Genomic DNA, 26,315 nt, shown 5'->3' on the forward strand with positions numbered 1-26,315 from the left:
TGCATTAGGGGAAGCTCAGAAGGTAAATGAGGAGATACAGGCCGCCCAAGAGGCTTACAATTTTGACCCGAAGTTGTAGCGGACATTGTTATCTTAAATAGTATATAATTGGTTGAGTGATAACTGCTAAATAATAACTAGTGCATGTGCTTGAGTGAGCTAATGTTGCATAGTTACTCACTCTTGCCACGTCACATTCAGGAGCATTTTTTGGAGCCTCCAGACGACATGCAACGCAGAAAATCTCTCATCGGGTGAGAAACACTTTCGTGACTCGTATTGTCTAGGTAAGAACATGAGTAACTGTAGATATATATTCATTCCAGTCCTACACGTCGTACTTGTGAGCTCTTGACCGATAAAGAGCAACCAAAGAAGCAAAGAGAAGGATGTGAAAGCGTAGCAAGCAATGCTGTATAAAGTAGAAAAAACCCAAGGAAGAGAAACAAGGATTTATGGGTATCCCAAACAAATTCCAGTTCCATAGAAATCCCAAACCCATCAACTAAGCATTTTAACATCTTGACCACAAAGGACCGCTATGTTCAAACTGAAAACAAATGGACATGTCTAAAAATTGGAGAATCACATACTACTACACCGTAACAGAGATCCATCTAAATTTTGTACACTCACTCCCCTGCTATGAATGTCAGGGAAAGTTCACAAATTGCCTCTACAATTCAATCAATTTAGTTTTACCTTCTACTGCGATGGTAATGCCTGTTTTGTGTATCCTTACTATGAGGTGAAAAATCCCGGCCGTAGTCATTCCTGCTTTCATCAGTCCAATTTTCATATCTGCCCGAGCCATAATCGTGTCGTAAAGAATCATAATTTACGGGACCATCAAAGAAAGGGCTGCGTCTATCTCTGTTTGAAAGGGACCGTCCAAAGCTAGGGCTTCTGGGTCTCGGCATGTTACTTCTTGGACTCTGAGAATCATGACTAGAATCATAACCAACATACCTCGGATGAAAACTAGACAGAGAGGGGCTAAGTCCTGGTTCACAGCCAGGAGGCCCATCATCTCCAAGATCCCTGGACCACCTTTGCTCGCGATGATGACCTCTGCTGACTGGTTCTGAATTATGGTTTAATCTGCGGTGCAATCTGTTCCTGGAAAAATCTGAACTTGATGGCCCAGCTGCCCAAAGTCTTTCATCAGCATTTTCTGGAATTGGGGCATTTAATCCAGGAAACTTGACCGTCATTTTCCTCTGTGGTTCAGGGCAGTCTCTTTCAACAATTTCCCCATCTTCCTGTTCTTCCTTAATTTCCTCATCAGCATATATTGTAATCCCAGATGACTGATCCTCGATATCTGGATCTAAAAATTCCAGGATTCGTGTTACGAGTTGAAAAATGAAAAAAAAAATTATAATTGTTACAACTTTGAAACCGATAGTAAAACTGAACACAAAAACTACACAATATATAATCAAATACCAAGGTATCCTGGTGGGTATCCTATTTCCCGCATTCTGTGAAGCCAAGGGGGTGGGTCGAGTTCCTACATACAAAAAAAAAAGAAAGAAAAAAAACATAATAAAAGGACTTTAACATCCACCCCCCCTCCCAAAAAAAAACCCAAACTCTAGCATAACAAGCAAAGTCCCGTTTTTAGCAAGTATAATTGACAACTTCAACGTCTCCACTATAAGAACAATACAGAAGAAGTGATCATGATGTGACAGTAAAGACCTACAAGCAAATTCAACCAGAAAGGAGAGGTGCCAGCATAGAATCTAATTACATACAGAACATTCAACATGACAGACTGAAAGGACAATCCAACAGTTATAGGTGGTAGCTCTAGATGATGCAATTCTAACAAAACCGATTTAGGTCCAGTGTACTAGGGTTGTGCTTATTAATAATTTTACTTAAATATATATATATAAATGATTTTAACCCCAAGGGGTTGGCCCAAGTGGTGAAGGCCTTGGTCTTGGGATATCACTCCCTTCAAGGTCCAAGGTTCAACACCTTATGGGTGCAAACAATCCTTCGGGCTACACCTCCTGGTGAAAAGCTAGCGATTTAACTAGTTTCATGTGAGAAAACTTCCGAGAGTGTGGTGCACAAGATCGGGATTTACTCTGCAGAGGTGGGTCTGAAAGGTCCTGCCTTGGAGAGGTTCCCCGACATAAAAAAAAAAAAAAAAAATATATATATATATATATATATATATAAATGATTAGGTCCAAATTACAGAACTCATGAGGAGTTTACTTGAGCCTAAAAGCCCATTCAAGTGGTAAAAGAAATACACACTTTGGTTAAACGAACATGAAGCTAAGGGCATAAAGAAACTGAGTCAAGGTCCATCCAAATGCATGATGTTCATAAAACACAAAGGAGAGGCTGCTTAAAATCAGAATGAAAAGGAGAAAGCATTCACACCTTAGTTTCTTAACACTTGGGGTTTAATTCGTTTTCACCTTTCAACTCTCTCAAGCACCATTTTCTTCAGCTAAACTGGAGTTCTTGGTTGTATATGGAAGTCAAGATGAATAGTTACATGACCTCTGTACCGTTGTTAGTGGTAGCAGGATGGTGATTAAAGATTTCTTTTAATTTGATTTTTTGAATCTAAGATATTTCTAATCATCAAATTTGACTTATTTGGACGGCCGAGCTTGATATGAGTAAATGCAAGAGTTTATCAGTTTCATATAAAATATACAAACCTGCCAGACTCACCATACCTCTGACATATAACTTGTATGCTAATAGAAGTACCCTAGGATGTTTTTGAAGTGGAAAGCTCTGTTGATGGGTACCCTCTGTGAAATGACTAATTCAGCCAATCACTTGGGTCTGACTAGATGAATGTTTTCTTTACCTGTTGGTTTTACTTATGTTGGGACATGAGAATGTACCTTATATATATGCCATCTTCCATGGTCATCAAACCAACCAATCGAGACCCAGTATCACAAATTTAGCGGTGAATTTAATTATAATACTTTTTTTATCCTTTTTGTTTTAATTTACTTTGATCGGGAATTGAATTATAATACTTAATCCCAACAAGAAACATCTCTGCAAAGTATAAATAAACTTTCATAATGAGAAACATACCCCAAGGCCCAAAAGTTGCTGTGTTTCAACATCAAGAGTACCCGGCTTTAAACCATCATACTTTCCACCAGGAGTATTCTGATAATATCGAGTTGGATTGCGTGAACCGGCATTTTGATTGCGTTTAGACTTATGCTGTTTGCGAGCATTATTGACAGCAACATTGTCACGGGGCTTTGGGCATTCTTTCAAAGAATGATTATAAGATCCACAATTGAAACAACGACTTGCATTATCGATTATCCCCAAGCCTCTACAATTTCGAAACAGGAAAACGAAAACAATCACAAGCTATTCTAACAAAACTAATATCACATACATGTTGAAGTGATCTTCTTTTCTTCTATCTTTACCCATGCTGAGAAGCAATTCTTCACTAAACATGAAAAAATCAGTCCCCCAATGTCAAGCAGGACCATGATTTATTAAAATGATAAAAATCCCATTTTTTTCATAGGTAAAAGTATAAGAAGATCATCCTCTTATAAGAATAATGTTCATAAGAAAAAAATAGATTTTTATTGGCTTATAGATAAACTAATTTGCATATTCTTGCATAGATCCAAGCCCTAGGTCATCCAATGTTTTTAGGTATCTTCACCCTTCGTCTTTATTGTTGTTATTGTTGGTGTTATAATTTTCTTTTTCGCTTTCCTGCTTTTCTTCCAAAGAGATCGAAGGCGTTAAACATGTCAACCAAAAAAAAGGCTCTTACAAAAAACATAAAGGTAGGCTATTGCTCCAGAGTTTTCCTGCCGACTCCAAGCACAATACAAATTGAACTAATTGTTTCATATAAATGCAGATATACCTCCACCACAAGGGAAACTGCAATACTACAACATTAACTTTATAGTGAAGAGAAGGAACACAAACATTTCAATATCAGAAAAAGTATATAAATAAACAAACGAGTTTGCAATTTTTGTGGTGTTGTAGATATTGCAGAGCCACAGTGGATGGTAATGGTTAATATCAACAAAACCATGATTCTCACCGACCTTATTTCTAATCTTCCAAGGACCTCAAAATACATAATTAATTTGCATGTTCCAACCAGTCATAGCAGATTGTCACATATTCAATTGTGAACTTAGCAGGTCAATCCAAGGGTAAGCTTTAATCAACAAATAATTTTTATCTAAACGGTAAACAAAATTTTATTGATAATAAGAGTAGGCAAGAGCCCAAGTACATGGGACAGTTTCATCAACAAATAATAAAAGAATTAACGAGGGCTTACTCCTCCACGTTATTTGAACCTTCAGCTGAAGTCAAACCTAATGCATATCCACGATCGTAAAGAGGCACAGAGTTACTATCCAAAGGAATGAACTCCTTGTTCTGTTGCTTCCTTGTTTGGTTGTCCATCCAGAAGGACTGCAAGTAAAAGATCGTATACATTAAACAAACAAACATTTTACCCATTAATAGCTAACAAAATGTCATCCCCATCATGGTACAATAGGGAGAGAATTGGAAATCTCCTAAATTGGGTAAAAACAAGGAGATGTCCCTAGTGTGAATTATTCTTCAACTACAACAGCCCAAGGATGGCCAGGGAACAAAGAGCCATGAAATTAACTAGTGAGATCAAACAACAATTTTATATTTGATGGCCATGAAGCTATTTATCCAGGAAAGTCCTGAAATTCTAATAAATCCTTAAGTTTTAATAATCATGTACTAAGATGGATAAGATATTATAATCGTAAGTTGTGAACCTGAACTACACCAAATATGAAAGCAGGAAGCAAATTTAACCTGATATTCTTTTATGTGCACCTATTACCCTAAAATCTGTGTGGTCTATAACATATATATCAAAGAGCCATGTCAATGTCTCTGATATTACCAATAATTTTTTTTTTTTTTTTTTGATAAGTTATAACTTTATTAAGCACAATGAAATAGGCGAAGCCCGAGTACACAGGAAGTATACACAAGAAACACCTAATTACATTCTAAAACTTAGAAAAACCCTTGAGTACAATAGCAGAGAACCAGCAAAGTCGAGTGCTTATAAAAAACTTCCATAATGCATCTCTATTGCATTCCCGATCATTAAAGCACCTCTAATTTCTCTCCAACCAAATACACCACATAATACACAAAGGCATCATTTTCCATGCAGCTGCCACTTGGGAACAAGTATGCATTTGAAAGTTGGTCCAGCTTTTTAGGAAATCAACCACTGCTTCTGGCATAACCCAGCACAGCCCAACCCTTCCAAACACACCATCCCACAGCACTTTAGCCATTTCACAATGAAGTAGTAGATGGTTCATTGATTCCGCTTCTTTCTTGCACATAAAGCACCAATCCAAAACAATCATTCCGCGCTTTCTCAAATTATCTATAGTCTGAATATTCCCTATTGCTGCTGTCCATACAAAAAAGGCCACCCTTGACAGAACATGAGCCTTCCAAATCCGCTTCCAAGGAAAGTCAATATGGTGCTGATTTAGTATCACCTTATAAAATGATCAAACTGTAAATTTTTTAGAGGCTGTTTGTCTCCAACATAGTTGATCCCTGCCCTGTCTTCTTATCTCCACTGAATACAACTGTCTAAAAAAATCAGTGACCTCCTCTACTTCCCAATCTTGGACAGATCTGGAGAAGCCTACATCCCAAAGCACCATTCCATTGGAAAAACCCATCACCTCGGAAACCGAAGCTTGCTTATTAGTCGCTAATCTGAAAACAACCGGGAATGCTCGAGACAATTCAATATCCCCACACCAAACATCAGACCAAAATCTGATTTTTGAACCATCACCAACCGAGAAGTTGACTTGTTTTAGGAAGCGACCCCAACCTTTCCTAATAAACTTCCTAATAAACTTCCATAGACTCACTCCATACGAATCCCTGCTCTCCTTGGTACACCATCCTCCCCAATCACTACCATACTTACAATCAATCACCCCCTCCACAACGCTTCCTCTTCCCCAAGGTATCTCCATAGCCACTTCCCTAACAACGCCTTGTTAAAACTACATAGACTATGAATACCCAGTCCTCCATCAGCAATTGGGCAACAAATTTTTTTCCAACTCACTAAGGGAGTTTTAGACTCCTCTCCCAGGCCACCCCATAAAAAATCTCTATACAATTTTTCAATACGGTTGGCCACACCAACTGGTAAAGGGAATAAAGAAAGGAAGTAGGTAGGGATATTAGAGAGAGTACTCTTTATAAGAGTAATCCTACCCCCTTTAGATAAATAAGTCCTTTTCCATGCTGCCAACTTCCTCTCTATCTTCTCGATCACCCTGTCCCAAATGTGTTTGGCCTTAAAAGATGCCCCTAGCGGTAGTCCCAAATATTTTATGGGCAGAAATGCAACTTTACACCCCAGAAATTCAGCCAAGTGATGAATATTATGGACCTCTCCCACGGGTACCAACTCCGATTTACTTAAGTTCACTTTTAATCCCGAGACGGCTTGAAAACATAGCAGGACAGCCCTCAAAATTTGAATTTGTTCCCCAACAGACTCACAAAAAATGAGGGCATCATCAGCGAAAAGCAAGTGTGATATAGTAGAAGGGCCACTAGAATTAGTACCCACTGAAAAACCCGAAATAAAACCTGCTCCTACCACTGCCTCCACCATGTGACTTAATGCTTCCATAACAACATCAAATAAGAAGGGAGATAAGGGACCCCCCCTGCCTCAAACCTCTAGAACTCGGAAAATACCCACAAGGCTGTCCATTAACAAGTACAGAGAAGCGGGCAGTGGAAATGCAGTGACTTATCCAGCCACACCACTTATCACCAAAACCGCATCTTCTAAGCATAAACAAAAGAAAATTCCAGTTTACATGATCATATGCTTTTTCCATGTCCAACTTACAAAGGACCCCCGGAGGCCCTTCCCACATGCGGCTATCTACACATTCATTTGCAATCAACACCGAATCTATAATTTGCCGTCCTTTAACAAATGCGTTTTGAGATTTGGAAATGATCTTCCCCATCACTTTGCTCATTCTATTTGCTAACACCTTTGAAATAATCTTATAGACACTACTTACCAAACTAATTGGGCGAAACTCCTTCAACACCGTAGCACCCACTCTCTTTGGAATCAAGGCAATAAAAGTGGCATTCAAACTCTTCTCAAACTTTTGAAACTCATAAAATTCATGAAAAACCTTCATCACATCCTCCAGCACAATCTCCCAACAATCCTGAAAAAATGCCATACAAAAGCCATCCGGTCCGGGAGCTTTGTCTCTCCTCATTCCACACACCACCCGATGCACCTCAAGTTCTTCGAACGGCCTTTCCAGCCAACTTGTTGAAGAAGCATCTACCGCTGCAAAGTTCAATCCATCTATCTTAGGTCTCCAATCTTCCATCTCACTAAGGAGGGAACTAAAATACTGCACAGCATGCTCTTGGATTTCAGTAGGTAAGGTAAGTGGATTATTTTCAGTTCTTAACATCTCAATAGCGTTGTTACGTCTATGAGAATTGGCCATTTTGAGGAAGAAGCTAGTACACTTATCACCCTCTTTAAGCCAAAGAACTCTCGATTTTTGCCTCCATGATATTTCTTCCCTCAAAAGAACCCTCTCAAGTTCTATTTTTACTTCATTTATCCTAGACAAGCTCTCCTCGCTATCCCCATCAGCTTCCAAGGATTGAAGTTCTTCCCAGAGGGCTTTTTTCTGCTGCTCAACATTCCCAAAAACCTCCTTATTCCAAATCTTCAAATCAGCTTTTAAAGCTTTGAGTTTCCTAGCCAAAACGAAACTAGGAGTCCCCTCAAACTGGTATGACAGCCACCAACTTTTTACCTTATCAACGAAGCCCTCCACTTCTAGCCACATATTTTCGAACTTAAAGTACCGTTTGCCCTCATGAATACCCCCACACTCAAGAATAATGGGGAAATGGTCCGATCCTATCCTTGGAAAACGTTTTTGGCACAGCTTCAGATAATGGGCTTCCCACGACGATGATACTAAAAATCTGTCCAATCTAGAACTGCCTCTAGAATTGGACCACGTATACTCACCCCCCACCAACGGCAAATCCAGCAGTTCCAAGTCGAAAATCAGCTATGAGAAAACCTCCATTGTTGAAGTTATTGAAGAAGAACCCACCCGCTCACTTGGGAATCGAACTATATTGAAGTCCCCACATATGCACCAAGGAAGATCCCACATAGAATACAACCCTGAAACTTCATCCCACAGCAGGTTCCTATCCCGATCCCTATTGGGACCATAGACACTTGCTAATGCCCACAACCACCCATCTTCCACATTCCTTAATACACATGCCACCAAGTAATTTCCAATGCACTCTTCTACCATCTCGACAACTCTACTATCCCACATGACTAGTACTCCACCAGAAGCACCGGAAGAGGCTAAATATGTCCAGCCTACAAATGAACCTCTCCACAAGCTACAAATAACATTCCTGTCAACACTTTCCAATTTTGTTTCTTGGAGGCATACAACATCAATCTTCCAACTATGAATAATGGACCTAATGCGAAGGCGTTTATTGACATTATTAATCCCCCTTACATTCCAAAACATAATTTTAGGCTTCATTAATAGATATAACTTCCCTCCCCTTAGATATGTTCCTCCCCGAAGTACACTCCTTATTGTCATAATTAATAGAACAATGCAATCTTCTCAACTCCCGCTTCTTTTTCACAGATGACTGCTCGACCGTGGATCGACCAGCTTCAATAGCAACTAAAAGTGCCCTCAATTGTTCTTCATAACCATCATAAAATAGCCCCACACAGCTTTGAATTTTCTCCACTTGTTTAAAAACCCAATCTGAGGTTTCCTCCGACACAATCTGAAGAGGAGTCATCTGTAACGGAGATGAACTATCCATCTCCTCCTCATAAACAGCTACTTCAAGCTCTGGATCCGAGACCATCATATCCTGTTCTTCCATTTCAGACCGTACAAACTCAGCCTGCCTGCTTCCTTCTAAATTTAAGAACTGAGACAATAAACAATAACCCCCTGCTTCATCTGCCTCCCTCGTGTGAGTGATCATAGATGTCAGAACTTCATTATGTCCCTCAGCAGCCTCAACAATTTCCCCTGCCTCCCTTTCTGAAGCTTCCATTATGCCTATCGGCTCTTTCTGTGCTATTGGTGGAAGCGTCTGTGCTAATATCGGCTCCGATACATTGTCTCGGGACTGCGTCGAAACTATCTTGCCTTTGCTCACAAGAAAATCACCTATACTCCTCGCGAATGACATCGGGATTTCCTTATCTACTACCGTCGACCAAGTCTGTACAGTAGCCGAGACGTTTGTTTCTGATCTTACGGCAAAACTGCCTGAGTTCATCCCTCCATGCTTCATGGACTCTGCTGCCGGCGGCTGTTCTTCCATCGAAGTTTCGAGGACCTTCGACATCACCTTCTAAGGCTTCGCCGGTGATGGTGGCACTGACCCACCCACCTCTGAGTCCACCCCGACCTGTGTCTTCTTCCTCCATGCCAAACCTTTCATCTGGTTGGGCTCAGTTCCGAAATAATGTTTGGATTGGGCCTTACCTTTAGGTCCCCTTTCCTGGTCCACACCCAAAGCCTCCGATCCCATAACTTCTTTACCCAAAACGCACCGTATCATCCTTTGACTTTAACAGCCATCTCTTCCAAAGCCGCCTGCATATCCCGCAAATCCTTCAAGAAACTTGCATCATTTTGCCTAGCCATGCCTCTGCCATCACCCTCCCGCCTTTGTGTACCTACCAAAACAGGAACCTCACCTACTCTATTCAGGTCTGCCGAAGCAAACTTTCTCCCAACACGAGGTGTCTGCATAGCCTCCAAGTACGACCAAGCCAATGGGGGTGCTACTGTCGACGAAGGTGGTAAACCTCTCCCCTGAGCACACTTGTTACTCACCTCCCTCACGACCACTGCAAGCTTCCTCCACCCCATTCCATCCCTTTCGCCAGAAATATAGATGAAACTCCGGCGCCCCCCTCCACTATACTCCACTAAGGCCAAGAAACTGCCACGGGAGTTGGAACTCTTCTGCGCAATGTATCCCCTGTTACCATCCCTATATGCAGAGTAGTACACCTTACTTCCATGCTTAGAACATTCCTCCAAGGCCCTTAAGACCCAGCGTGCTGTATCCCAACCCAACCTCAAAGTATGCGATCCTTTCCAACCCCTTTCCGTGATAAGCACTTCACACCCCTCCACCCGTATCTCAAACACCTTCGATTCAATGGCTAAACTACTCATGGAAGACATAATCTTCCAAAGATACAACAGACACCCCACCGTCAAGAGCCCACAAACACCATGAACTACAAGAACTTACTTGAGCTCTAATATTAAACACCAAGATCGATCCTCAGACTTACGATTGAAAAATTGAAGCACCTGTTCTTGCCACAGCCTACATTCACAGTGCCTCTATGCCTAATCACTTACCAATAAATTACCCCTGAAGTTGGACTGCCAACTTCAAGTCTTGTTATAATTGTAAAATTATCTTCACTAACAATAACAGGCTTGTTCCTGAAGAAAATGTACACACCAACCATTATCATTCTCTGATGCCTAGACAATTAAATCTCACTTGTCCAAAAAAGGAAAAAATGAGTTTTTAAGGATCAGCATGGTTAGTCATTGAGGGAAGAGAAGCACTTTGCATTATTTGCAAGTATATCAATTAGTAAATAAAAAAGTGATTTTAGTAAAGACATATTACCCAAGATAATATCTCAAGGTGGATTGGGAGTCTGAAACCTGCTCTTGTTTTTATTTATTTATTTTTTGATAAGAAGAAACCTGCTCTTGTTTAATCATGTACTCTTAGAGAAGTGGCTTTGCCGCTACAAAAATGAGAGAGAGGCCTTGTGGAGGGATGTAGTGGATGCTAACTATGCAAGCCAGTGGAGGTGAATGGTGTTCTTATGAAATCCAATATCCACAGGCGCTATTGAGTGGGATTATGAAAAGACATAAGGTTGAGGGAAGTTTCCTAACCATAATAGATTTGAGTTGGGAGATGGCATTGAGAATAGATTTTGGATAATTTGTGGTGTGAAGATAGGAGTCTCAAGAAAGCCTTTTCTGAATAAGTACAATAATTTTTTTTGATAGGTAAAATAAGATTTTATTGATGAAGTTAATAGGCAAAGCCCAAGTACACAAAAAGTATATATGGGTCAGGTAAATAGGCAAAGGCAAGGCATCGAATGCATACAAAGGCTAAGGAGGCTTCCCTTAGGGAAATGTAAACTCTACCAGAGCAGCTCATGACTAGGAAATAGATGCCTTCACTGTAAGTTCTTTAATCTGTAATATTCCACCAGGTTGAGGGCAGAGAGAACACTGTTAAATGTGTAAGTCATCCTAGTATTACATAGAGGTGCACAGAGATACTTGAGGCTCATAAACAATATTCTCAGACGTGCTGCAAGTAGTTCATGCTATGATCTGTCTTAAAAAAGCTTCATGTAGTTGCTATGAAGCTATGTACTTCTCTAAATTAGCAAACTTGAGGGGGAAAAATGAACCGGAAGTTCATTTTAGTTAAACCACTGTTTATATATTGTGGAATAGGTTAACAAAACAGGCATTGGCATCAGTGCAATAAGCACTAACAGGTCCAAAACCAACTTCAACACCACCTCCAAAAAGCAGAAAGTTCACACATGAAACGTCAAAACTAAAACTTCTGAGACAATCTAGATCTATGCAGGATTCAGAAACATAACCAGGAAACTCACCACAGCAGAGTTCTTCTCCACGCCAACATGTAGAGCAGGAAAGAACATTTCTTCACCAGATTCTAACACTTCATCAGGATCCTAAGAGATGCATAATTTCAGACTAGCTTTAATCAAAGTTTAGAACTTATTACAGCAAATGGAAAAAAAGGAAACGCATTGATTGCATAATAGACAAAGGATCCAAATGAGGTTTACGCAATAGATAAATAGGACGCTCTTACAAGATAAAAATATTTTTTTATCGATAAACAAAATTTTATTGAGCATAAAATAGACAAATGCCTGAGTATACGGGACATATACAAGAGCGTTCTTACAAGATTATATTAAAGACACCTACCATAATGAACAAATAAATCACAGGTAAAGAATTACAAGATTCAAGTCAGAGACCTAAACCTCAAAAGGCACAGAAATGTTTTTTTTATAGGTAATCAAGAATTTTCTACATAAGAAAAGGAGGCATGGCCCAAGTACAAAAAGGCACAGAAATGTACTTATCCTAATCAATCAAAATAGACAAAAAGTGCTCTACTGTCCCTACTAATGGAGGATGTTACATTCCCAGAAGTTTGGACATCTGACAAAATCATTTTCTCTAATTCAATGGACCCAAGCATGAACTTGACCACCAGCTCCAAACCTTATAAGTTAGATGAGTTTATTACTTTTTATGACGATAAATCTCAGAGACGTGTAAACGCAACATGTCTTTTACCCGGTTAAACCCCAAACCCATGTAATGCATCCCCACCACACAAATAAAGTAAATCGTTGGCTTTTTACCGATGGGATGTGGCTCCTTGAAATCTTTTGCACCTAAGGGTTCAAACGTTAGACCAAGAGGGATCATACCACCAAGACCAAGGCCATTACCACTTGAGCTAACTCCTCCGTCATTCCATATCATTTAGGGAATGAAAGGAGTGAATACATGCATCCTTAAGGGTAATAATTCAACTAGACTAGTAGAAAAGAACATACTACATAAATGAGAAGATAAATCAGAAACCAAAATTTCTAGTCTTTAGAGAAGAGCGGTCATTACTTGGGATGAAGAACCATGTTGAGCGTGCCATTGTGACCACTGCTGTAATAGTACCTCGAGCTTCTGTATACTAGCCCTGAGAAAGTAAAAGTATCTATTACCTATAGACTAACCGTAATTTCCTTAGGAAGAAATATTTATGTAAAATGTGATTTTCATCATGGGTCATTCTAAAAAAAAAAAAAATCTCCATTTTTTTTGGTGTGCCCCTGTATAGTTTTAAATATATCAAAAGGTAAGTTAAAACTACGTATTCTGTCCTGTGCAGAAAATTACTTTTAACCAACCTCGTTAAGGAATTATACATGACACGCACTGAAGGTAGCTGTTCATCAAATGTCATCCGGGCTCTCTTAACACCTGATATAGCTGGCATCTCAAATTATGGAGAACGTCCATGGATAGAAACTGATTTTCCATGGATGTAAAAGCTAATAGTGGTATTACTGTTATTTGAACTATTGCACTACAATAAACCAACGCCTTAGTTTTTAATTTGCTTAGTTACTACAGATTAAATGAGAAAAATCATGAGAAGTTAAATCGTAAACAAGGATACAACTACCATCCATCTTGTGGCTTCCAACAGGAATCCCATCTCGAACGGCAAGGCAACCATTCTCAGCATGCACTTTAGAGCTGAAGCTATTCAACTCCACAGTATCACCCAATTCACCACTCACTTGCATGATAGATGGATGGTCAATCAAATTAGTATCAAGGTTTCCTTCCAGCATACCATGGTGGTTTTCATGGTGAATGCCAACATCATTGACACCCAGGTTCTCACTGTTAATCTTCATTTCTCTATCTGCAGAGTTACTGGGTTGAGCATCAGATAAACTAGGCCCATAACTAGAAGTACAAACTCCATTGTTCTCAATTGCACAGCCAGAATCATGAGAAGGGGGGAGGCTAATGAAATCTTCTTTTTCCATATCTGAATGACAGCCAACAATATCCTTTTCAATGTTTGCTTCTGACACGAAATGACTTTCTTCATATCGAGAATCATCCTCATGTAAATGATTTTCGCTATGTAGTTTGACTTCTTTATTCTCAGAATATGTAGGGTGAAGATCAATTGGCTCATAGTTAGAATTGTGAAGTTCATTGTTCTCGCTTCCACAGTCATAGTCACCAGATGTAGGTAGGCCACTCAAATCCTCGATTTCCATGTTCAGTGAAGAAACTTCTGTTGGAGTGGGTCTAGCAAGCAAATCAAAGAAGCTATTCTGCAACAGACAAATAATTATCAGTGAACAACAAAACAAAGTTCAACGTTCAAATAAGAGATGCTAATGAAGAAAACTACATCAACAACATATTTCACACACTCATACATGTAGAACCGTATGCATGTACGTATACATATGCACTTCCTTTCAGAATAATTCATCGTTCTTTTTTTATGTAAAAAATCAGAATAAAAAGGAACCACGTACAAAACATGAGCTGCAAGTTTACATCCACACTAAAACATTAAAACTCATGCGAATTGTAATGACTGTGGTAGCCATCGGCCATGGATACAAGTAAAAAGGAAGAGCCAATCGAAGGAGAGTTGCTAGAATGCTAGCATTAGACAAAAGAAGAGGAAAGCGAAGGAGGACCGGCGGAAAATGAGGAGGCTGTAGAAATGAGGAAAGAAAATGATTAGGGTTAAAAGGAAGTTACGCCTGAAATTAAGGGGACAAGGCAGGGAAAAAAACGAAACACACAAAATTGGACAAGTCTAACCTATTTCTTGGGACAAGAATCTCTCGGCTGTATTCTAAACAAAGAAAAATAAACATAAGGAACCGACCGAACTCAGAATACAACTTCCTGGCAACTATTCCCGAGTTTCTCAGCAGCCAAAAGGAGAGAATAAGAAATTTTTTAAGCAAAAAAAAAAAAATTAGGGTTTTAGAGCTAGTGGTATTACCTCGAGCGAACAAATCTTTATTCAATTGGGAAGAGAATAGAGGTTACAACACAAGCAGAGTCAACGCTATGCCATGGATCTATGTATCTCAATCTGAGAGATTTCAGTAAAGAAGACGGAAAGCTGAGCGTCTGAGAAAGAGATATGATTGGCTGCGTCAAGGAAGAGAGGGTAGGGCTCTGTCGCGCCGTCGTGGGTTTGAAGGAGCTGTGTGGATCTTTTGAAAGATCTTTCGAATTGCTTTGCGTAATTACGAGGGAATTGGCTTTGCAGTTATGTCATCGGCGTCGCTTACTGGATCCCGTTTGTGTGCTGTGTGACTGTGTCCACCGCGAGAATTTTGTTTGAAGTAATCACCGGAAAAAGAATTTTGTCCATAGTAATAGTAATCTTATTATATAAGAATTTTATAATTAATAACGAAATCATTTGTAATTATCAGTAAAATGATTTGATTTGAAATATTTTATTAGATTTAAAAAAATAATAAGAAAAATTGAATAAAATTATTATAAAATTATTTAGATATTATTTTTATTATAAAATTTGAAAAGCTAGTATGTTTTTTTTATTTTATTTAAAAATTTGAAAAAATTATAATAATTTGATAATGATTAAATGAAAATTTTGAAATTAAAAAATATTTTATATTTTAATAATATTTAAGAAATAAATTATAAGAAATTTTGATACAAAATGAGATGTTCTTACTTTTCAAACATAGTGTTGTATATAAGTTTGCGTAAATCTTTTATAATAAATAAGTTCTATCATTAAAAAATGTGAAAAAACACATCACCTTTTTTTATGAGATCTATATTTTTACAAAAGGTTTCCATTGTGGTTTGTACATTAAAATCTATACTCGGCATTAGTCATTTTCTTTAGATAATCTTTCTCTTTTCTTTTGACAATTTTTATTTGATTTTTTTTTTTGGTAAACAAAATTTTGTTTATTATAGGAATAGGCAAAAGTCTAGGTATGCAGGACATATACAAGAATATCGCTTTAGCGTACTAATTTAGTGATAAAAAAAAAATATGGAAACTCATTTTATTGAAATTAATTACAATCGACCAATGAAGTAAAGTATTGAAAAATAATTTTCTAAGTTCTTCTATTGATCGCTCACGAATCTTTGATACTTCAATCATTCATTTTCCTTCAAATGTACCACTATAAGCATATTGAAACCATCATATATATTACTACGATATGACAGTTATCATGAAGGATGCCTTTTCAGGAACTTAAGAGATCAATCGTCCTTCTCGACATCACCTCGACATCACCTAAAAATATTAACAATAGACTAGCCAAATGTCAATGCAAGTCCAAACTTTAGCTATATATGAGAAAAAGCCTCCGCATTGGACTATTCAATGGTCCAAAGCTTAAGACTTGAGCTACAGTAAATCTTAAGTCCTCTCTAAACATGACTAGCTACTATTCACAATGGAAAGTAATATTTTATTATTTCATCACTTTTCTATCTCTTTGAATGGTAAAACATACATGGCATACACATTATTTATTCTACTGATTGCGAATATTGATAGAGTAGACATATTATTTCTACAAAACATGAAGATTTAGGAAATATATGAATTGTATTTATAAAAAAAATAAAAGATATTATATTATATTATTATTTTAACTTTATAATAGCTAGTCTAATATGGACTCACCTAATTAAAAATTGATATTATAGTCAAAAATTAAGATTCTAGCCAAACTTTAGACTTGGCAACGACCATTGCCAATGATTAAGTTTGTCTGATCCGAGTGAAGAAGTCATTCCATGGCAATTATTTGGATTTAATAGGTAACGTGTAGTAGAGTAATTTCTTCGCTTAATATAAGCTAAAATTGTGTAGAAATATAAAATAGAGTATTACTTTCTCAAATCAATAAATGTATTTTGAGCTAAAATAGAGTTGTTGGACTATAAATTTTTTTTCAGTAATTCAGTTTGCAAGTCGATGTATAAAATATATCATCTACATCAATTGTATAATAAAATTTGATTTGTACAAGTCAGAATTCAAAATTTCTATTCTAAATTAAATTATTCTATGTAAATCATGTTTTGTTAGGTTTATTATTCACACCAGTTTATAAATAAAATTCTTGAATTTTTTACTCATAAATGAGTAGAGAGGACACACCCTCCTCCACTTCGATAATATGACGAAATTTAATTTATTAGAGAAGCTTAATATTAAATCTTATTAAAAGTCAAAACTTATTATATTAACGGTATATATGGAGGGTGTATGCCACCGACTTGTAAATATAATTTTCAATCTACGACTTTAGTATTTCTTATTACTGTTAATTTAATACTTATTATCATAAATTTTATTTTAGACTCATAAAATGGAGTTTTAGTACAGTTAACAAATAAGACTTGCTAGGTACAAGCAGTTTGGCGTACTAAACTGCATACCAATACTCACATTATTTTTTTATTATAAAAAAATAAAAGAATATCTTACATTTAATATTGGTACATGAAATTGCTTGCAATAAGATTTTTTCATATATATATATATGCACACAATATACATATACACAGACGGTTGCGGAACTGCATGGTAGGAATTATGAAATATGATCAATTATCCAACTCTCTAATTCATTGAAGACAAGGCTGTCCTTCTCGTTAACTTCCAGTTCAGGTGTATTCAATTTCATTGAAAGCGGGTCTCTTTCTCACCGCCGCTTTCTCTAGCAGTGGTGTCACTGAGTGTGTTATCGTCATGCTCTCTTTCATTTCACCTTGAAAAGAGTAGCTCCTTGTTTTCCATCGATATAGTGGAAGCAGAGATTTTGAGAGCAATCCAGCCTTATCCCTGCCCAGATCATTGTATGTCGTTGAGAGCTTCCTGATCTATTTGCCTTCCCTTTCTCGTACCATATCCCCCACTTTCAGCAACTACTTCATTGGCCACTGCCAGCTCCTCCTGTGTTGCTTTCTGCTTAAGCCCCATAATCGTCCAAAGACTTTCTTTTTGAGCAAGAGGGAACGCTGGAAGATCCAAAACTTCTATTGTGATCAGGATGTTAAAGGCCGCAACAGTACATCATGGATTCATAAGCTTTATTTTCTTCAAATTAATTAGCTTTTTTCCTTTTCTGAATCTTCAAATTAATATTAACTCAGTTTGTACTAGTAGAGCAAGAGAAGCCTGCTTAATTCTCTCTCCCCTGCAGTCTCAAGAAAATATTAATTGTACGTGCATGCTTCAGTACAACTCTTTGTATAATTTCCAATATCGCAATACGAGGATTCAAAGCTCTCATTATATAGTTAATTATTAGGAATCAAAGCTGCTACTCGCTTTTCTAGAAAACTTCCAAGGTTTTGACCTTGATTTCCTCCAACAAAAACGTACAAGCAGCCCAGCTAGTATGATTTGAATACCCGAAACCACATTATTAATTGCTCTTTCGTTACCTGAGAAAGAGTGATAATGTCATTCGAAAGTAATACTCTATATATATGTCATTCTGATCTTTAATTAACTAGAACAAGCAGAAGGTTGCCAACTTACATCATCATGTGTAGATCATGACCGTATATATAGCTTGAGACTTGCTCGTGACCAGCTGGATGCATGCAAGCTTCTGATCATGATCTGGTAACGATCGACAACAAATTATTAGATAAAAGTAAATCTCGAGTTTAGTCACATATTAATTGAATTGAGAGTAGCTCCAACGACTTCTTTTACGAAACTAATTAAGGAATGTTCATACAACAAGCATCGTCGCATCGGCATCAATTCTAATGATCACGGTGTGAGAAATTACTCTAGAATTCAGAAATTGCAGTTCACTTAAGACTTTGTCCCTAGAATTAATGTATAAAAGATGTTTAATCTGTGTGTCTAGGCACAATACTACTGGTATATTATTGAAGTGCAAAATACGAAATATAACAAATAATTATAATTTGCTTATCAGTTGAAACCACGTAAATAGATTATGAATTAATGTAATTAGAACGTACATGTGGAAGAATCTCACTTGAGGCAGCAAAGAAAGAAAGGAAGAAGGATGCCCTCGTCCAGTACAAATTTGCGCAGATCATTCTCTGTCTTTAATTTTGTGTTGGGTCACGACATAAACAAAGTGTATTTGTTGAATGATGATATAGGGATAGGAATTAATGATTTCCCATGATCATCAACACCTCGCGGCCTGTACGTACGTACGTAGTAAAACTTAAAGAGTACTACTACTGGACGATGGATCGAGTAACGTTGAATAATGAGACTCTGTACGTACAGTAGAATTATTGAATAATTAATGCTGGTGGGATTTATTTTGTGTTGGCCCATATATATATCATTATACATACACACATCTCATCATCGCGTGAAAGGATATAGGCCACTGCATGCCCACTCATCCCAATCCCATATGCATGCACCAACTCAACCGGAAAGTAGTCTTCTAAACTCTGTTCGAGTCTTATATGTTTAGATGTTGAACTGAGTTCAATTAAGTTGAATTCTTTATATATAGTAATAATAAGTTGAGTAGTAAAAAGAGTTATGTGAGATCTATCTAAACTGAGTTTAAAATGTATTCAGATGTTAAGATGAATTTAATATTTTTTATGAGAAAGTGAAAAAGGTTGTAGGTCCCACATATAAAGATGTTTTAAGTTAAAAAAAGTTGTAGGTCATATGTGTAATAAGTTTTTGAGTTGGAATGAGTTTATTAATTTGAGAATTGAGTATTTGGATATTAGACACAGTTTAAAATTAAACTGAACTCAACTGAGTTCAGTAACCAAACGAAGAATCTCGATCTATCTCGGTCTTCAATCTTAATTCTCCTCTTTTTTTTTTTTTTCTTTGTCCCATTTAATTTAAATTAATTTGAAAATCTTGCCTTCCTATTCTTCAATATAGGTGTGATGGAGTAACAGAGATCATTAGCTAAAGAAATCGAAATTAATTCTCAACAATCAAATTTTACAAAAGCTAGAGTGTGGAAATTTTTATTTTGTTTTATGATTCCTCGTGAGCACTGAATTTTTCGGTCACTGAGATTTTGGGTACCTTTTATGAAACAAATTATTGCTTATTACAAGATCTTATATGTTGAAAATAAGAAAAACTCTACCTGCGATTGGCTGGGAAAACCCCGCTTAACCAGGTGCACATTTTGATAAAAAATTTTATTTTTTCTACCTCTCTTCATTTCGTTTCCTCTCTCTATCAATTTTTTCCTACCATCTTCTTCCTCTCATTCTCCTTCTCAATTTCACTCTTCCTCTCCTTCCCCCTCTTTCTGCTTTCTCAAGATCTGTGGCAAGGAGATTCAGTTGTAAGCTTGTCAGCGACTTCTGGGTCTAGGAGCAACACGACGGGTGGAGCTACGGGGTGGAGGAGTGCTGGTACGGAGGTTGTCGGCGAACCGACCACAAACTATGTTTTTGTCGACCTTCTTTACCGCGTCGATCCTCTCTCTCATAGCATCCATCATCTGGTTGGCTTTCTCTTGAGCATTCACGAATCAAAAAATAAATAAAATACAGTGCCTAAGCATAATAAATTCCTTGTAGGGCCGCCATCTTTGAAAAAAAAACATGCGCCATGCAATATCACGTGAGAAGACTAGGCCGCAAAGGAAAAGGCCTCCGCCAACAAACTGGTAGCCATCGCACTCTGCGAGTTCCGATCATTTGTGAAAGATGGCCAGGAAGTTCTTTATCAGAGGAAACTGGAAATGCAACAGAAGCACTGAGGAGGTGAAGAAAGCTGAGGCTAATGTTTACAAACAGAAAACAGGGCCTGACAAGAGCCTGAGAAATTTCAAATTTGATAATATTGGACCAGTCTTGCAAGCTATGGAAGTTGCTTTCTCTGCTTGAGATGAATGTAAGGCTCCCAATAGATTATTTTTAAAAAAAAAAAAAATGTAAAAGTTGATCGAGGTCACGTATCCAGATGTATATCATGTTGGCATAGGATTTGCTGTTTCCGTCGCAATGTAGTACGTATAGTGAATGGAATCTGAAGAAGTTGGCAATTGGCAATGCCCAAAAGTTCTATTTTCATACTCTTCTTTTTCTAGTTTATCGAACCTTCATCATGGGGTGCGCCATTGTAGGCTCTGTCGCTTTAGTTATGTCACAACCTGTGTATCTGTTGGCAGTGAACTCTGGGAATGTTGATCCTCGAAGTCAATTTCTTTGATGACCACATGCATGCATCATCAAATAATTAGTTGCTCCTCATTTATGTATCAATATATATATATATATATATATATATATATATATATATATATTATTTCAAGTTAAAGCTGCCAGAAATGGCTGAGAAGAGCAGAGATGGTAATTCGATGGTTCTCCATGGCAAGTACGAGTTGGGTCAAACTACGGGTCATGGCACTTTCGGCCAAGGTGTACCATGCCAGAAACTTGCAGACCAGGAAGAGCATAGCGATGAAGGTGGAGGGGAAGGAGATTGCAGATGTACGAATAAAGAAAAATGAGATTGTGAAATGCTAATGTGTCAGCCGGTTGCACAACAATTCCCATAGCCGGTTGTACTTAATTAGCAGAACTGTGAAAATAATATCATCTTGATTTTCATAATTGTCAAATTAATTTGATTTGATATTATCTTAATTTGATTTTTATTATAATTAAAATATTGACCTTATCTTATCTCAATATAGTTTTCCTATAAATATGGTTGTATGGCTTGTATTCAATAACAATTGATAATAACAAAGATATAGCCTCAAGTCTATCTCTCTCCTTTTCCCCTCTCAATCTCATTTTTTATTGTATTTTATTTTCTATCATGGTATCAAAGCCCTTGGCTAACTCCATGCTTGATCATGTGGAATATTTATTCTTCCTCTAGATTTACCTCTTACAAAATTTTCATCTTCGTTCAATTATGTATCATCTCAAATCCATGCATTTGGAATATCTCTATTAGTTGTGGTACATTTTTTTTATTGGATTTTGATATATTGTGAACATTGTTTGAAGCCTCATATCCAACTTTGGACTTTTGATTTTGGTCTTATAGTTAACCAAGGTCATATATAACTCATTATTGGCTATAGTTTCAGATTTGATGTTCTAGTTGCCAACCACTTCATCACCAACACCAACATCTAATCGGCGATCAATTAATGGATATGGCCACACTCAAATTTTAAGTTCAAGATTCTCCACCTTTAATTTGAGGGGATATTGAATTTGATTTGATATTATCTTGACTTGATTTTCATAATTATCAAATCATTTTGTTGTGATATTAGCTTGATTTGATTTTCATAGTGATTAAGATATTTACATTATTCTATCTCAATATAATTTTGCTATAAATAGAGATCTATAGAAATGTAACTTTCAAGGTCTATCTCCATTCTCCCTTTTCTTTTCTATTTTATTTTATTTTCTATCATTAGACTAGATCTTAGTGTATATATAGCGTAAAATATGGCACAATCTTAAGGGTTAGATCTTAAACGAAGGTATGAACTGTTAAAATGTGATAATTTAGAGTGTCAATTGTCAAGTACTCCAATAATTTGGGTGTATAATACATAAATTACTTAAGGTTTTATCAATTATAGTATCTCACAAAACACAATTTTAGTCTCTCAAATTTTTGAAGTCAAGAGTAGATCTATGCTTGATAATATATATGATTTACCAATGACTAATATTGAAACGGATTATTAATTGAGATACATGTGAATCTAAAGTTTGACAGGATAATACCTAGATTATATTATATTACCCATTCAAGTTGCCCACATATATAATACATTACATCAAACTGTACGTACAGGACTCCTTGGAGTTCATTCATTATTACAAGTGCAAGAGAGTAACACTACTACTGCGAAGTAAGCCATCACAGTCCCCAAGAAAACCATATATATATATTATAAAAGATCTTGTGCTTTTTATGCCGAACCATGCAGTAGTACCACTTCATGGCGCTTCTGATGTCAAGGAGGCCGGCAACGATTATAGGTGCCACAAGATCTAGAAGGTGGCGGCGGGGGTTTTCTTGGTAAACATGGGCTATACCTCGGACCACGACCACATGATCCTGGCAGCCCACGGCCAGCTATACTTCTATACGGAGCATCAGCTTGCTCGACTGCAATATGCATGAAAACACATTTCGATTCAAAAAGTATGTTTCATGGAACACTTATAATAGGAAAATTCACGATATCATTCAGCATATATACGGAAAAGAGCAACAGTCTTTTTTTTTTTTTTTGTTTATTGTTGTTTGCCTTCTTTGAGGAACGACCATGTAGATTAATGAATATATTTGTGTGCATGTAATTAATTATTGTTTTTGGCTATAAATAACAACATCAAAGTACTTCAATTGATCAATATTAAGTATGCTTAATACATGCAATATTAATTAGATCAAACACGACTATCTACTGGATCAAATAATTATAAGTACGTAGTATACACACCTGCATTCAATTCTCGAGCTAAAACTGAAGAAGGAACAAGAAGTACTGAGGAAGCTAGAAGACATGAGATGATGAGTAAAATTGCCTTCATTTTTGAGAGTTGATTGTGCAAACCTTCTCTAGCGGCTTGCTTCTATTTATAGCTAGACCCGTATCCGAGTGTACGTGAGCCAGCTTGTACGTGTAATATTGACTCATGACTAGGACGCGTACAATTTGCAAAAGCGAACAAACTATAAAGCTGGCCAGGACCATAGAATAATTGAAAAGTAATCATGTAAGCCAAACGTGGCTGTATATAAATATATATATATATATATATATATTTATCTTAAATATCAAAAATTGATTTAGGAGTTAAAATATATCTTAATTAATTGAGTTCGCGCGGGAAAGGTTATAGGCGGCGATTTTATTGATTTTTTCAGCTAACTGCTGGTTGAATGTGCAGGTGGTTTTATATGTAGCGAGCTTTGTTTACTAGATGATGATGATGATCTGTTGGCAAGAGTTTTTACACATATGCCCGGCCGGCCGGGTACTATAAATTTGTATCCATGAATATTGCCGTCGTCTTAAAATCAGTTTGGTTGATGCTCGATCGGTTTTGTATTTGTGTTGGTAAATATTTCAGTGTCAACCCATGAAATATTTGGGTACATGGTACCTAGTATTAATTGATTGTAGCTAGTTTAGTCACATTTGAATTAGTTGGTTTAAAATTTCGTGAGATATAAAATAATTAATTAGAGAAACACTATTATGCCCTTTTGACACCTCCATTTGACCGCTGGTCAAATTTTTTATTTTTTTTTACTTAGTGATTAAGAAAGTAATTTTAAATGTATTGGTATATTTTTTTTATTTTTTAAATATATTTTAATATGTAAAAAAATGTAAAAATAAAAAAAAAACAAAAAAAAATTTTTTTGACGTTGAGCATACCGCCAGTGGTCAAGATGGGCGGCATAGTAGCCGCACCCAATGAATTAAGCCAGATGACCCTTGCTTGAGCAAACCGTCTTGTTCCAGAGATTTGCGCGACTTTCGCTAGATAAATACAAAAATTATGAGTTTGCAGAGACTTACTGAGAAATCCTAATTATTTTGTGTGGGAGAGAAAATTCCATGTTTCTAGATCTTGAGCCTTATATCCCCTATATTCCTTTCTCCCTTATTGCTAATATATATATACATATATATATATATATGTATATATATATATATATATAGCGAAGCAGACATGATCAAGTAGGTAACTTGTGGGGTGGGTAACAGCTAGCTAGCTAGTGATGATCTGATTTATATGTAGTGCCTAAAAAGGCTTTGTGAATATTCCTTTTAAGAAAAATGCTAATATACTGTCTGAGTTTGCTTCTTCATTTTGATTATTTATATATTTTTTTTATAATTTTTTTCTACTTAATGATTAAGAAAGTGACTTTTGGTATATTGGTGAATTTTTTTTATTTTTAAAAAAAATTAAATATGTTAAAAAAATATAAAAAGAAAGAGAAGAAAAAAATAAAAAGACAAATTTGTGCTAGGCAGCACGCCCAACTGTCATTGCTGGACGGCAGCCTAGCACTACTCTTCTTTTAAATCGGTCGTCGCAATATTTTTTTCAGTGATATTGATGAGCACTCATCATGATGAGCATCCTTCTAGTATATTTCTACAGTCTTAACATAATTTTCTATGAGTAATACACGCATTTGGTTTTACCTTTTGATTATGAGGATATATGTATAATATATAAATATAAAAGATATATATCACTACAAGAAAAAATGAACATTTATGACCGATTATTTGCTGCGAGAATGACTATTTGTGATAAAAATTAACTTATTTTAGTATGAAATAGTCATTTATATAGGAAATAGTCATATATATAGGAAATATATATCATAAATAAATAGTTTTCTTCTCATTCATATAGGATAGTCAATAAACAATATTACTCCATAAATATATAAATATATATATATATATATATTTATATATGTCTTTGTCATGCATACATGTATAGTAGCATTCAAGTGAATGTCATGCTAAACAGAAAGATCATCATGCGTTATGAAGTGCCCTATATGAATTAGTGGTTGAGCCAAAGATAGGATGTGATCGATAGAAGAAGACAGATCATGCAAAGCTAAAGGCCAATCACGCCAAGTCAATTGACAAGTCTTCTACCTCTTGCCAGCTTACATGGAGATTAATCTTGCCTTTAATTTCTACCATTCAAATTAGGCGGGCTGGACCTTCCAGGATCACTAACAGCACTGGAGATTTTGTTGTCTGGCTTCTTTACAAAAGAAGTTAAAGAAGCTTGTATATATCTCAGAAGTATATAGCATGATATAGACTTTGATAGACTACGTAAAGTAGAACTTAATTCATAGGTTAGACCCCGAGTCTCCCATTTAGACATATATGACACCAATTTTTCACAGCGACAATGTACTCAATCGATCCACGTCGCTGACATTGACAAGTACTATCTATAGTCGTGATGATCTAAACAATACAAAACTAATAATAATATCGATCCAAGTGGTCCAATTTATTCGCATTGTTTGCAAGCCATGCATTTGGGTGATGTCGTCAACTTGGAATTAGCCTATAAAAACCGCACACTCATTCATTCATATCGAAATCAGAGGAAACTTCGTAGTTACGCACCGCTTCCACGGGCTGCCCCTTAGACTCATGCAGCTCCAGCTCATTAAGCAACGTACGTGTCAGTACTGTTAAATCACCACCAAATAACGCTAGCTCGTCGTCTTCTTTTTTTTATCTATTTTTGTTTGCATCTTAATTGGGAGTTTGGGATGGTCTTGTACGCGTCTCATTGTAATGGGCAAAACGTTATTAATTAGTTGTTGATTACACCAAATCCACCCTTTCGGCCACGCCCATAAAGGGTTACTTAGTACGTAGCTCCTTCCTGTGGGGATAGACCCAAGAGAGTGGTGAGAGCCATGGGTGTCCGGAAACCCCC

At 36.7% G+C, this 26,315-nt stretch overlaps 1 protein-coding gene across 2 annotated transcripts; it reads right to left on the bottom strand.

The window, feature by feature from the left end:
- Positions 1-460: 460 nt before the first annotated feature.
- On the bottom strand, positions 461-15,142 carry LOC121249576. 2 transcript variants are annotated; one of them, XM_041148294.1, is made up of 9 exons: positions 14,821-15,142; positions 13,453-14,123; positions 13,181-13,262; positions 12,894-12,969; positions 11,843-11,923; positions 4,331-4,467; positions 3,088-3,340; positions 1,450-1,513; positions 461-1,330 (listed from the first exon to the last, which is right to left on the bottom strand). In XM_041148294.1, exons 2-9 carry the CDS (start codon positions 14,069-14,071, stop codon positions 699-701), a joined length of 1,944 nt encoding a protein of 647 aa, XP_041004228.1. In that variant the 5' UTR covers positions 14,072-14,123; positions 14,821-15,142; the 3' UTR covers positions 461-698. The 2 variants fall into 2 exon arrangements, with proteins under 2 accessions (XP_041004228.1, XP_041004227.1); XM_041148293.1 differs by having other exon boundaries at positions 13,453-14,128; positions 14,821-15,141.
- Positions 15,143-26,315: the final 11,173 nt, after the last annotated feature.

This window comes from Juglans microcarpa x Juglans regia, chromosome 2D (genome assembly GCF_004785595.1).
Source record: "Juglans microcarpa x Juglans regia isolate MS1-56 chromosome 2D, Jm3101_v1.0, whole genome shotgun sequence".
Classification (NCBI taxonomy): Eukaryota; Viridiplantae; Streptophyta; class Magnoliopsida; order Fagales; family Juglandaceae; genus Juglans; species Juglans microcarpa x Juglans regia.

Coding starts and splice junctions, on each gene's coding strand:
- LOC121249576 (XM_041148294.1), bottom strand. CDS start 14,071: ATGGAAATCGAGGATTTGAGTGGCCTACCTACATCTGGTGACTATGAC. Junction 12,970..13,180: donor ATGTATAATTCCTTAACGAG/GTTGGTTAAAAG, acceptor TTACTTTCTCAG/GGCTAGTATACAGAAGCTCG. Junction 1,331..1,449: donor ATACCCACCAGGATACCTTG/GTATTTGATTAT, acceptor TGGAATTTTTAG/ATCCAGATATCGAGGATCAG.